Here is a 10,873-nt window from a genome sequence, read left to right as displayed (position 1 = left end):
TTCAGTCTCAGTTCGCGATTCTAAAAAATGTCTTGGCAGTCAATCAGGTCAGTTCACTACCTCCAGACTGACAGTTTGAACCGCAAAGATGAACTGACAACTGACTGATTGACTGATAGCAACTCTGATCCTGATATGGGGCGCTGGGACGCGAACATGCGTTGGTAGGCCTGTAAGTTGTCCGTGATCACACACTGAAGATTTACTGACGATTCATAGCTTGCTTTGACGCAAATTTACAAAGTGACTGCAGAGGTTTTGCACCGTTTTGACTTTGAGATGGCGCATGATCGGCCGTGGAAGACGCACAATGCTTCTTTCAACGTCCAGACTGGTGTCGAATGTAAGTTCAAGCGACGAAGTTCAATGGTAGTGTAGTCTGCTAGTTATTCTCGATCGCTATCATATCCGATAGGGCCAGAAGATTGCATCTCAAGAAAGATGTGTATTCATTCGCCACGATCCAACCAGAGCTCGTAAGCTTCTATATACTAGTCAAATCTATACATCGAGTGCTTTCAGAGATCTCTATTAGCAGTGCTGAATGCCTCAATACTCTCATTAGATCTGTCGCTACTGTTCCGCTTGATTCAAGGAGAACTGCAGGGTCCGCTGTTTTGCCCAATCGTAGATCATGATGACGTCAACCTATGTTCATGATCCGATGTGCGCCCTGGGAACTTCGTCATTCGAGATGCCGAAAACTATTTCTGACCAGCGGTTATAATCAGCGACTTTGGCGGGCTACTCTATCAAAGATACTCCCAGCAACGAAAGTTCAACCCCGCAACCAACTAGGAATTGAAGTCTCAAGTGCAGATCACCATCACCAAGACAACGACAACAAGACAAGATGGACTCGCTTCCCGTAAATAACAAGACAGCTGGTGAGCCAGAAAGTACATATAACAATACACTTGAAGCTGGTGCTGCCATGACTCAGGTAAGTCCATCAGCTCTTTCTGACAATAACTCTATTGATTCAACCAGAATTTCGCTCCAGTCAAGAGGATATGTGCGCATCTCAACGCGTTCCATGCATATGCCCATGACCCAAAGCGGGATGCAGTCGAAGCAAACCACTACTGTGCTCACCTGAACGATGAAGTCCGCCAATGTATCCTCTACGACTCCCCTGAAAAAGTCGCACGAATCATTGGTATCGGTAAGTCATCCACCTCTCGGACCGCGCAACTCACTTCTAAACCAGCTTGCAGAATACATGATCTCCCCCAAGCTTTACGAGACACTCGATGCCGAAGAGCAAAAGCTCTGGCATTCGCACGTCTTCGAAGTGAAATCCGGAATGCTAATCATGCCGCGACCAACAGGCGTCCCAGAGGCCGCGTGGGAAGTAGCTGAGAACAAAGAGATGGAAGAGGTTGTCGAGCTGTACGGCAAAATCTACCATCTCTGGCAGACTGACCGGGGCGACAAACTGCCATTGGGCCCACCCCAGTTGATGACGAGTTATACGGCGGCAGATCAGATGCCGGATTTCGAAAAGCGGGTAAAGGAAAGGGATCAGAGATTTGGCAGTGATTACCAGAGGAAGAAGGGAGTCAGAGAGTATATCGAGGTGCCCAAGATCCACGAGAATGCTGACGCGACGTGGGCAAAGGGGGGTATCGGACACTAAGTAGGGTGGTGGGAGAAGACAGTAGAGCGCGCGACAGCAGAGTATGGGCTGCTCTTGAATATCATCTCTTTATGACCCGGTCGTGTTCTGCACCACCTCAATACCCGCTGGATCTTTCTTCTCACGTCCCATTAATCTACCCAGCACATCCTTCTCCTTGTCGCCATCTTCGGCATCGCTCGCGCTGTCGTCGTCGCTGTTCGCATTCGGGTCTTTCTCCTCGAGCACGCCTAATCCAAGGTCCTAGACACTGTTAGAAGCGCCCCGCGACACGGCAGAAACAAGTACTCACCATCTCAATGTATGGCTCACCCTCCTCATGCGCCTCGACAGAGTCTAAACTCTTCAGTGTTCCAGCCTTCTTCTGCGCCTCCAACTCTTCATTTGCAGCCTTCAACTGCGGTAAAAAGTCTTTGAGGAAACCACGAATGTCGGGTCCAAGGTCTTCATCGCCCAGCTTCATGATGGGCTTCTTCCCCCTGTTCGCGCGTAGATTTACAATGCCGTCTTGTGATTTTGGCTCCTCAAGCTCCATCTCTGTGTCCTCGCCGTCGTCGTCCTCTTCTTCGTCGCTTGAAGTCTCGTCGCTGCTGGGTTCTTCGCTCGATTCGGACAGCTCGCTGTCGCTGTCTGAGGTACCCAAGTCGCTTGCGTTGGTCGTAGAGTCCTCTGCGGCGTTGGTGGACGCAAGGGCCGAGTCGGAGGACATCGAAGGCGGCGAAGATTCGGGTTCGTTGGAGAAGCGCACGCGTTTGCTGCGGTGCGCGACAGCCTCGTGAATGTATGGCGACGACATGTTGTCCGGTATTCTCCGATATTAGCACTCCTAGTAGGGACTGCTGGAGTTTGTCTACGCGTTTTGGAGTGGGTTACAAAAGTCTGGGGAAAAAGTTGGGTAAGATTCAGTTTGTGCAGATCTCTCGCGGAATGGTACCGACTGGGCGAAGACCATAGGGCTACGTCACCGCCGCCGCCAGCACATATGGCCTCAAGGCCAATACCGGGCCAGATATTCACATGCTACATGCTGAGGTGTGTAAACAAATATCGTGTACCCCGTAGGATGCTCCACAGACAACGCATGCGGCTCTAGATTGGCCTGAGGCCGAAGCGACTCGTTGGTGTCAACAGGGGTCGTGAAACGGCGTCTTGAAACGTAGTTAGAGCGGGCGCCTGCATGGCTGACTTGTGGTCTCCGAGGGGTTAAGCCTCTTAAAGGTCCAGCTGGCCTCGTACATATCTGACCTCACCTCTTCTTGTCAATCTTTACCGTCTCACTGTTGTGCTGTCCGCCTGCACCTGTTCTTCTGTCTCCTGTCTCTGTCCTTGCTAGAGTCGGTGTGTCGCTGCCCCACTTCCGACGGTCACAGGTCTTCACCAAGAGTATTGAATTAGGTGTCTTTACAAGAGATATCTAATATCGAGTTTAGGTATGTATTGATTCTCTCATAACCTCGTCTTTTCGGCGTCATTTGTTCTATGGCCTCGTATTCGTCCTGCCACTGCATCAAGATTCGTCCTTAACCTCCGACACACACCAATGTCAATACCGTCTCAATCCTGCATTCCATCACTTATGAGCTTTGCACATGAACTTGACGATCCTACGTCTCGTTTGTTTCTATGGAGCATCTATCATTATCATGGGCTTGCTGCTATCCTGTCAGCGCGCCCATGTGGTCTGATCTCGTCAAGCCCAACACTGGACGCTGGTTGGTCCATTCGCCTTCACCTTCACCACGATGCTGCTTCGCGCTCTTCGAACAGAGCTCCCAGTAGAACCGCCTGCTATTATCCGTCTTTACAAATTGGTGGCTTGGGATAGAAGCGTAAAAACTTCCCAATCGCCTGTCCTTGACTTGTTCTTGTCCATCACACTCCAGCTCTTCATCACCCTTCACAAATCTGCAAACCATCCTCTATCAGTTTTCTATACCTGTTCCAAGACTCCCAGTCATAGTCTCTTTTCTCTGCATCATTCTACTTTACACTACATTCACATCCGTCACCATGACTATGAACGAGACCATTCGTATCATCGGCATGCTCAGAGCTTCTGCCGCTCACAACGCTGACCACAACAAGATCAGCGAGCGTGAAGCGTTCTTCGCCTCAGCCAACGAATCCGGCAAAAAGCTTAGGACTGCCGCAGCTGCGCGCAAGCCCCTCTCGGTCTTACTCCTTGAAGGCCTCGTCCACGCGACCAAGCACGGTGTGCCTTACCCCAGCAATCCCCTGACATACGAGTCCAAGGTCGGAATTAATCGCATAATCGTCGCTCTCAACAGAGCCATTCCCCGTGACGCAGACATTGTCCCTCCCAACGTTCACTCCAAGGACACTACCCAGGACCTCGCCAACGACCTCGCTATCGAGAACAGCAAGCGCATTTTCACCGCGCGTTCCAACATCAAAGAACTCAAGCTCATTAGCAGCAATCTCGGCATCCCCGTCACATCTCCTACCATGGCTGGCCGCTTCCCGGTGCTCAGCACCTCGGACCTCCCCAAGGCGTCGGCTGAAGAGCAGTCCGCTACAGCATCACCTGCACGCGGCACCGCCATGCTCAACAACATCTTCAAGTCGGTGCGAGTTCCCGAGTTCCGCTTCAAGTGGATGTTTTGGGCAGAGAAGGGTCAGCAGGCCGCACCAAAGGACAAGGTGGCTTCAGAAGAGTACCTTACTCGGCCCAAGCCGCTTGGAGACCAGATTGTCTCCGTCAAGGAGTTCTACCAGCACTTCAACAACATACCGGTGGAGAACCTGAAGCTGAGAGACTCGATACACCTCTTCCACCTGGGCGTGAAGCCGGTATGGGAAGATCCACGAAACACGCGCGGCGGCGCATGGTATTTCAAGGTCAGCAAGGACCTGGCGGCCCAGTTTTGGCACGAGATGTGCCTGCTTGCCGTCGGTGACGTCTTGCAGGGGGCCGTCGAGACCAAGCGTGCTTGTGAGTCATCTTTCTTTAATCACTCTCACATGTCCTGGATACTGACTGTTCGACAGCTTTCAACGACGACATCTGCGGGATCTCGTACAGTGTTCGCTGGAATGCTGTACAGATTGCCGTGTGGAACCGGGACGCAGAGAACGAGGACGGCCGTCAGAAGCTTCTGGAGGTCATCCTCGATAAGCTGTCGGAAGAGCTCCGGCCGAAGAAGGAGGACAGCTATTGGTACAAGGCGCACAAGGAGCACAAGGGTTTCATTGAGCAGTAGTGAGTCGATCTTGTGTCTATAGTGGAGATGATGGGTGGGTGAGAGATTCGTACAAGGGCTTTGAGGCCTACACACATATATGCATAACCCGCACGGGAGTTTGTGGATGTTCCAATAGAGATATGGCAACTCGCCCACATGTTCTTGTGTATCTGTCGATGATGGTGGTGGTGTATGCGCCAATCACAGGCATGGTTCGCCGCAGAAGCACAGACCAGCCAACTTCGTAGAAGCATCATGCACTTGTCACGATTCTCCGCATCGTGCCTGCCGCCGCCTCACCACACCAACGCCTCACAACCCGCCCACCATGGCCGCGATACCTACCTCACTCTTCCGCTGGGTCGTTCCTGCTGCCATCGGCGCCAGCGTGGTGCAGAGCTCCCTCTACGACGTCAAAGGCGGAACCCGCGCCGTCATCTTCGACCGTCTGTCCGGAGTCAAGGAAAACGTCGTCAACGAGGGCACACATTTCTTGGTCCCATGGCTGCAACGGGCAATTGTCTTCGATGTCAGGACGAGGCCGAGGAATATCAGCACAACGACGGGATCCAAAGATTTGCAGATGGTCACACTTACGCTGAGGGTGTTGCATCGCCCGGAGGTCAAGCAGCTGCCTAAGATCTACCAAGTGCGTCTATCCCCTCACCCACGCGTGCAAGACAGAAGCTCCAGGGACCACGACTAACGTGTCTATAGAATCTCGGTCTCGACTACGACGAGCGTGTTCTCCCCTCCATCGGTAACGAAGTCCTGAAAGCCATCGTTGCACAGTTCGATGCCGCAGAACTCATCACTCAGCGAGAGGCCGTCTCCAACCGCATCCGGACCGATCTGCTCAAGCGCGCCAACGAGTTCAACATTGCCCTCGAAGACGTCTCCATCACACATATGACTTTCGGCAAAGAGTTTACCAAGGCCGTCGAAGAGAAGCAGATCGCACAACAAGAAGCCGAGCGCGCGCGCTTCATTGTAGAGAAGGCAGAGCAAGAGAGGCAAGCAAACGTTATCAGGGCCGAGGGTGAAGCCGAGGCTGCCGACACAATCTCAAAGGCAGTGGCAAAGAGTGGTGACGGTCTAGTGTTGATTAGGCGCATTGAGACCCAGAAGGATATTGCGCAGATGCTGGCGAGGAACCCCAACGTCAGCTATCTGCCTGGTGGTAACTCTGGTGGCAACGGTGGCGGTTCAAGTGGTGGTAGCTTCTTGTTGGGCCTGAGGTCATGATCACCCGAGGGTCGATGAGGCTGACAGAAGGGTGGATAGGAAAGAGCTGGGCAAAAGGCAAAAATGCATAACCAGCGTGGTTGCTGTACAATATACTGACATGAGCGATAACACTTCTCCACAAACCAAGGAACTGAGTCTCTTCTCATGTCTCTTTTCTCCATCTCTTCACACAACATGACTCCCCGTTACGCAGCGACCACATGTCAAAATGCTCAACCCTCATTACTCAGCATGCTTCGAGAACTGACAGCTTACACAACGCTCACGGAACAAACCATCGACAAATGGAGAGACGAGTGCGAGCTAGTTGCAGGAATTGTAATACTGCGCCCCGGCACGTGTTTGACACAATGCTCGCCTGAGGCCTCTCAGGTTTCGGTAGCTAACTCTCCGCCCAAAGATTCAAAACTTGTTCATGCAATGCCTGAAGGAAACAAGCTTCCGAAGCCGTTGAGGCCGCGCTTGGAGGTTCGCACACATGGTCTCCATTTGGACAACCGGACATCCGGACTTGAACTCGGTGCGAACATGTCGCGATGTTTCGGCATGGAGTTGTGGGAATGTTTCGTGTGACGCCGGGTTATATACTGGGATGCTGCCCGGGCGGAGTGTGTCAACTTGACCAACACCTATAGTTAGAGCTAGTAGATCACTGCATCCATCTGGGAGACGAAGCCCTGGAGGACAATGAGGGTATCGCATGTCCTATGCCTGAGCACTTTCTTCTTTCCACGCCACTATCATAACCACCCAATGCTATGATCTTTCTAGTTCCGCCCTCTCAATCCGAACATCACCCACAATCACATCCAGTGATGAGACATTACGCAGAATCCATGTTCCAGCTCGTTTCGGAAGGGTGCTGCACCATCATGGCGGGGGAGCCTCGTTACATCCTGGCCGCAGATCCCGCCGAATCGGATTACATACGTCAAGCGGTCAACGATACTTCCTAATGGTTTCTGAAAGTTCCGCATGAAGAAGACACCGGTTCTGGAAAAACACAGGCTTCTCTCAAGGCAGCGACAAAACTATGGCGGTCAAGCGACCTCAACACGGCACATTCGTAGGTGCCTACCTATAGAGCTCTCGTGCAGGACAGATAGAACGGCTGCGCCACACCACCGATACAATGCGTGACCTTGTCTTTCGCCAGGCTGAAGAAACGATAGGACGAGAGAGGTGGTCTCGGGTCTGGCGTTGATGCCCCAGACCAAGACGCGGCAGGCTGGCGTGGCTGTGCACTTCAACAAGCTGTCAACTGGCGAATCACGCAGGGTGTGGCCATACAGCGTGGCTTGACACTCCCCTTTCACGAAGGCAGGCTCACCGGCAGGCACTTTCCAGTCTGCTCCGCCCTTGGATGTTCCAAGTATACATACTAGCCATGAGCCTAAGCGGCGAAGGTTGCGTACACGTCTCTTCTTACGTCTTCGGACCGCCCGTCTCGCTTAGCAATGGCGATCCAACAACGCAGCAAGCAAACGAGCATCATCCTCACCTTTAGGATTCTACAATTTGTCAAACAGCTTCGTCGACGTGTCAAGCCGCGCGTGCTCGATGGCTCAATTGATGCGAACGCCCTTGGCAGCAGACTCTCGCCAAGCCTCCGAAGTATTGCCAACGGTCTATCGCGGATCGGCGTCCAGGATGCGAAGCAGTCGCGTCGTGTCGCCCATCGCATCTGCAAGAGTCAGCACAAGAATCCGGAGTTGAAGCGATCGTCGCGCAAGCTGCAGACGCCGGGTTCGGCTGCTCCCGCAAGTCGAAACCTAGGGGATGAGGTGCAACAGTACGTTCACGTAAACTTTTGTTTAGTTTCAACTACTAAACCTGCGGCTCTAGTATGCTTCGCTCGGTCGACGGCAAGCTCCATGCCGCAGGAAACACCTTCTCGTCTATTGCGGGTAGTAACAAACTCTTCGTCAAACACCATAATACGCCGATCTTTGAGGCTTGTTCCCTGAATGAGACGATACAGATCCTCGTGGCAGTACACGAAGCGATCAACGTGCTTGCGGAGTGTCGCCGGCAGTATGGTGACGACTGGCTCTTGGCCCAAGGGCTTGACGCTGGACTTATCCTTGACGAGAACTTCATTGCCAATTATGAACATTTGTTGCTGCGACTGCTGACAGACCTCATTGAAGCCTTGGCGCAGAAGGCGTTCAAGGAGTTGCTCGACGGCGATCATGACAAGAAGCAGCGCAAACTACTAGCATGGTTCACTGAATTCGCCGAGAAGCCGCAAGCTCTCAGCACCTTTCCATGGACCATCAAACCCTCGCTCGCTGTGCTATGGGGAGTGTGCTGGATGTTTTATGAGAAAACTCTGGACGAACAGACGAATCGCAACAAAGATCGCGTGCGATACGACGCAGTGCTACAAAACCTCAATCTTTCGTGGGATACAGGTGCATCGTCAGACTGTACGTGTTACATCTCTCCTCGCCCAATGAGGCTTCCTACTCAGGTGGACAAGTGGTTAAAGTTTGTGGCTGTCCAGTCAAGCGGTGCTAACGCATTACAGACCTCAGCCTCGGCCGTGAGCTGATTGGCGAACAACCGCAGCATGCGACGCATGCGACAAACGTGAATGTGGGCCATGATCTGTTCCAGGCACGAAACACGGAAACCTGGGAGCCCGATCTGAGTTCGGATGGTCTCACGAGCAGGCTGCCAGTCTTGAGGGTTAGTCAGGCTGGAGGAGCGGAGCCATCGCCGCGTCCAGGTAAGTGCCTAGTGTCCCGTGTTGGTTTGAGTTGAGTCACGAACGTCTACCTACCCAGGTTTCAGGCTGGAGTAATCCATACCTAGGTAGCGGCAGCTAACAGATCCAAATCCAGATACTTATTATCGCCCTGCCGCCCAAGACTATCAGGCAGTTTCGCCCGTTAATTTTTATTTGCCTCAAGATCCAGGCATTGCTGCGCCACCTCTAACGGCCTTTCCGCATCTGGGCTCCGACCACCATAATTCTTGGCACCCATATTCGTTGCCACCTCAAGACAGTCCGCGTCATCTGATCACATCTACTCAAGTTCCGAGAGTTAGAGTCACCGGAGCGGCGGAAAGCAATCTCTTTGCTCAGCCACAAACTGACTTCGCGTCTTCTGGTATATATCGACCAAATCGCCAACCTGAGGCCCAGCAACAGTGCTTTAACCCCCAATTCTTCAACATTTACGACCAGAACATCATGACTGAACTATCTCCAAATCCCACTCCTATGCAAGTTCCGCACGAGCACAAGCGGAATATCTCCATCAACTCACTTACCGACATGCCTACCCCCGTCAGCATGGTCGGCCCTCGGTCTCCTCTAACATCTCCAACTGCTGGCGAACGACCGATCATAACCACAAGCCCACCAAGAAGTCACAGCAGAGGGATTTCTGTGGATTCCTCACAAGATGGCGACGACGACGGATCACTACGGAAGAACCACAGCTACAAACGCGCCGAAGAACCGCCGCGCAATGAAGACGGCAAGATGGTATGCAAGTATCAAGAATGCCGGGGTACATCTTTCGACCGAAAATGCGAATGGAGGTGAGTAATTCCAAGTCCCACTCTAACAGCAATCTCTGACTAATTTTACCACAGCAAACACATGGACAAACATGACCGACCTTACAAGTGCAACGTCAAGGGTTGCGAGAAACTTCAAGGCTTCACTTACAGCGGCGGCCTTCTTCGCCACGAACGTGAAGTTCACAAGATGCACGGCGGTACCAAGAAGTCTCTCTTCTGCCCCTTCCACGACTGCAAACGCAGCTCAGGCGCCGGCTTCACGCGGAAGGAGAACCTGGCTGAGCATGTTCGCCGCGTACACCGGAGAACATCAATGTCAGCAGACATGCATGGCTTGATAATCCGCCGCGACATGGTCAGGCGTGAGATGGAAGGTTCACCTATCGCTGAGTCACGAGCCTCGGAGTCACCTTACAACCGACCCATGGAGTACCGCGAGGAGGAGGATCTGAGTCTCAAGCGCAAGCGAGTAGGCTCTGACTCTGGTATCTCGGACCGTGGCAACGATGAGATGCGCTCTGAAATCAAGCGTCTTCGACAGGAGAATGAGGAAAAGGACTCACGATTACGGCAACTAGAGCAAGCTGTCATGGCTCTGCAACAGAGTCACAGGCAATGATCAGCTGCTTTTGGGTCTCTTCGCACTGTTCATGTTGAGGTCATTAGGTGCATCTTTACGGCGCACTTTCGTTGCCTCATTCTCTGTTTCATAACTTGTCGCTCACTGTACATATTACTGGAGCGTTTTTCTGTATCACTCTAAACTGTAATGCTTCCTTTACTATATGCGCACTCTGAGCATGGCTGGTACATGCTCATCTACGAAAGCTATGATACCAAAGATTGCGATGGATCGGATAGGAGAAGGACATAGAGGAAGTTATGGATGATACCTCACTCAGATCGGAGAAGAGTAGATAGAATATGCCACTCATAATCAGAAAACGGACCATATACCTACTGCTTCCAGTTGTAGCATTCTACATGATCCCGTCTTTCATTGCGTGAAGTTGTTGTTGATTTTGGCTTTCCGCCCCCAATAACGATGTACACTCTAGCCTTGTTCGCAGCGCGTTCCCGTATGCCGTATCTAGTGAGGTTGCCTTAGCCGCGAACCTTGGTAACAAAAGGGCGCGTGCACTGGCTGCCTAGACAGACGTTCGCATATGCCCAGGCAACCGCGCCGCTATAATGCCCGTGATGGGCATGGTATCCGAGTACGAGATACGACTGTACATGGCGACATTAT

At 52.3% G+C, this 10,873-nt stretch overlaps 5 protein-coding genes across 5 annotated transcripts; 4 read left to right on the top strand and 1 right to left on the bottom strand.

The window, feature by feature from the left end:
* Nucleotides 1–853: 853 nt before the first annotated feature.
* On the top strand, nt 854–1,639 carry J4E82_003760 (uncharacterized protein; the record flags this gene model as incomplete). The annotated part of the gene is made up of 3 exons (XM_051730044.1): nt 854–943; nt 991–1,165; nt 1,218–1,639. 3 exons carry the CDS (start codon nt 854–856, stop codon nt 1,637–1,639), a joined length of 687 nt encoding a protein of 228 aa, XP_051590368.1.
* Nucleotides 1,640–1,708: 69 nt separating this feature from the next.
* Nucleotides 1,709–2,348, bottom strand: J4E82_003759 (uncharacterized protein; the record flags this gene model as incomplete). The annotated part of the gene is made up of 2 exons (XM_051730043.1): nt 1,709–1,882; nt 1,932–2,348. 2 exons carry the CDS (start codon nt 2,346–2,348, stop codon nt 1,709–1,711), a joined length of 591 nt encoding a protein of 196 aa, XP_051590367.1.
* A 1,301-nt stretch (nt 2,349–3,649) lies between these two features.
* J4E82_003758 (uncharacterized protein) lies at nt 3,650–4,860 on the top strand (the record flags this gene model as incomplete). Its single annotated transcript, XM_051730042.1, has 2 exons — nt 3,650–4,592; nt 4,649–4,860. 2 exons carry the CDS (start codon nt 3,650–3,652, stop codon nt 4,858–4,860), a joined length of 1,155 nt encoding a protein of 384 aa, XP_051590366.1.
* A 310-nt stretch (nt 4,861–5,170) lies between these two features.
* PHB1 (Prohibitin-1, subunit of the prohibitin complex (Phb1p-Phb2p)) lies at nt 5,171–6,087 on the top strand (the record flags this gene model as incomplete). Its single annotated transcript, XM_051730041.1, has 2 exons — nt 5,171–5,491; nt 5,560–6,087. 2 exons carry the CDS (start codon nt 5,171–5,173, stop codon nt 6,085–6,087), a joined length of 849 nt encoding a protein of 282 aa, XP_051590365.1.
* A 1,460-nt stretch (nt 6,088–7,547) lies between these two features.
* J4E82_003756 (uncharacterized protein) lies at nt 7,548–10,243 on the top strand (the record flags this gene model as incomplete). The annotated part of the gene is made up of 5 exons (XM_051730040.1): nt 7,548–7,882; nt 7,936–8,519; nt 8,621–8,821; nt 8,937–9,642; nt 9,697–10,243. The coding sequence occupies 5 exons, from the start codon at nt 7,548–7,550 to the stop codon at nt 10,241–10,243; spliced, it is 2,373 nt and encodes a 790-aa protein (XP_051590364.1).
* Nucleotides 10,244–10,873: the final 630 nt, after the last annotated feature.

The sequence above is a fragment of the Alternaria postmessia genome (assembly GCF_024291825.1).
Source record: "Alternaria postmessia strain BMP 2775 chromosome Unknown scaffold_16, whole genome shotgun sequence".
NCBI lineage: Eukaryota > Fungi > Ascomycota > Dothideomycetes > Pleosporales > Pleosporaceae > Alternaria > Alternaria postmessia.
The sequence above is the reverse complement of the archived record's forward strand: the minus strand, read 5'-3'. Positions and strand labels throughout refer to the sequence as shown.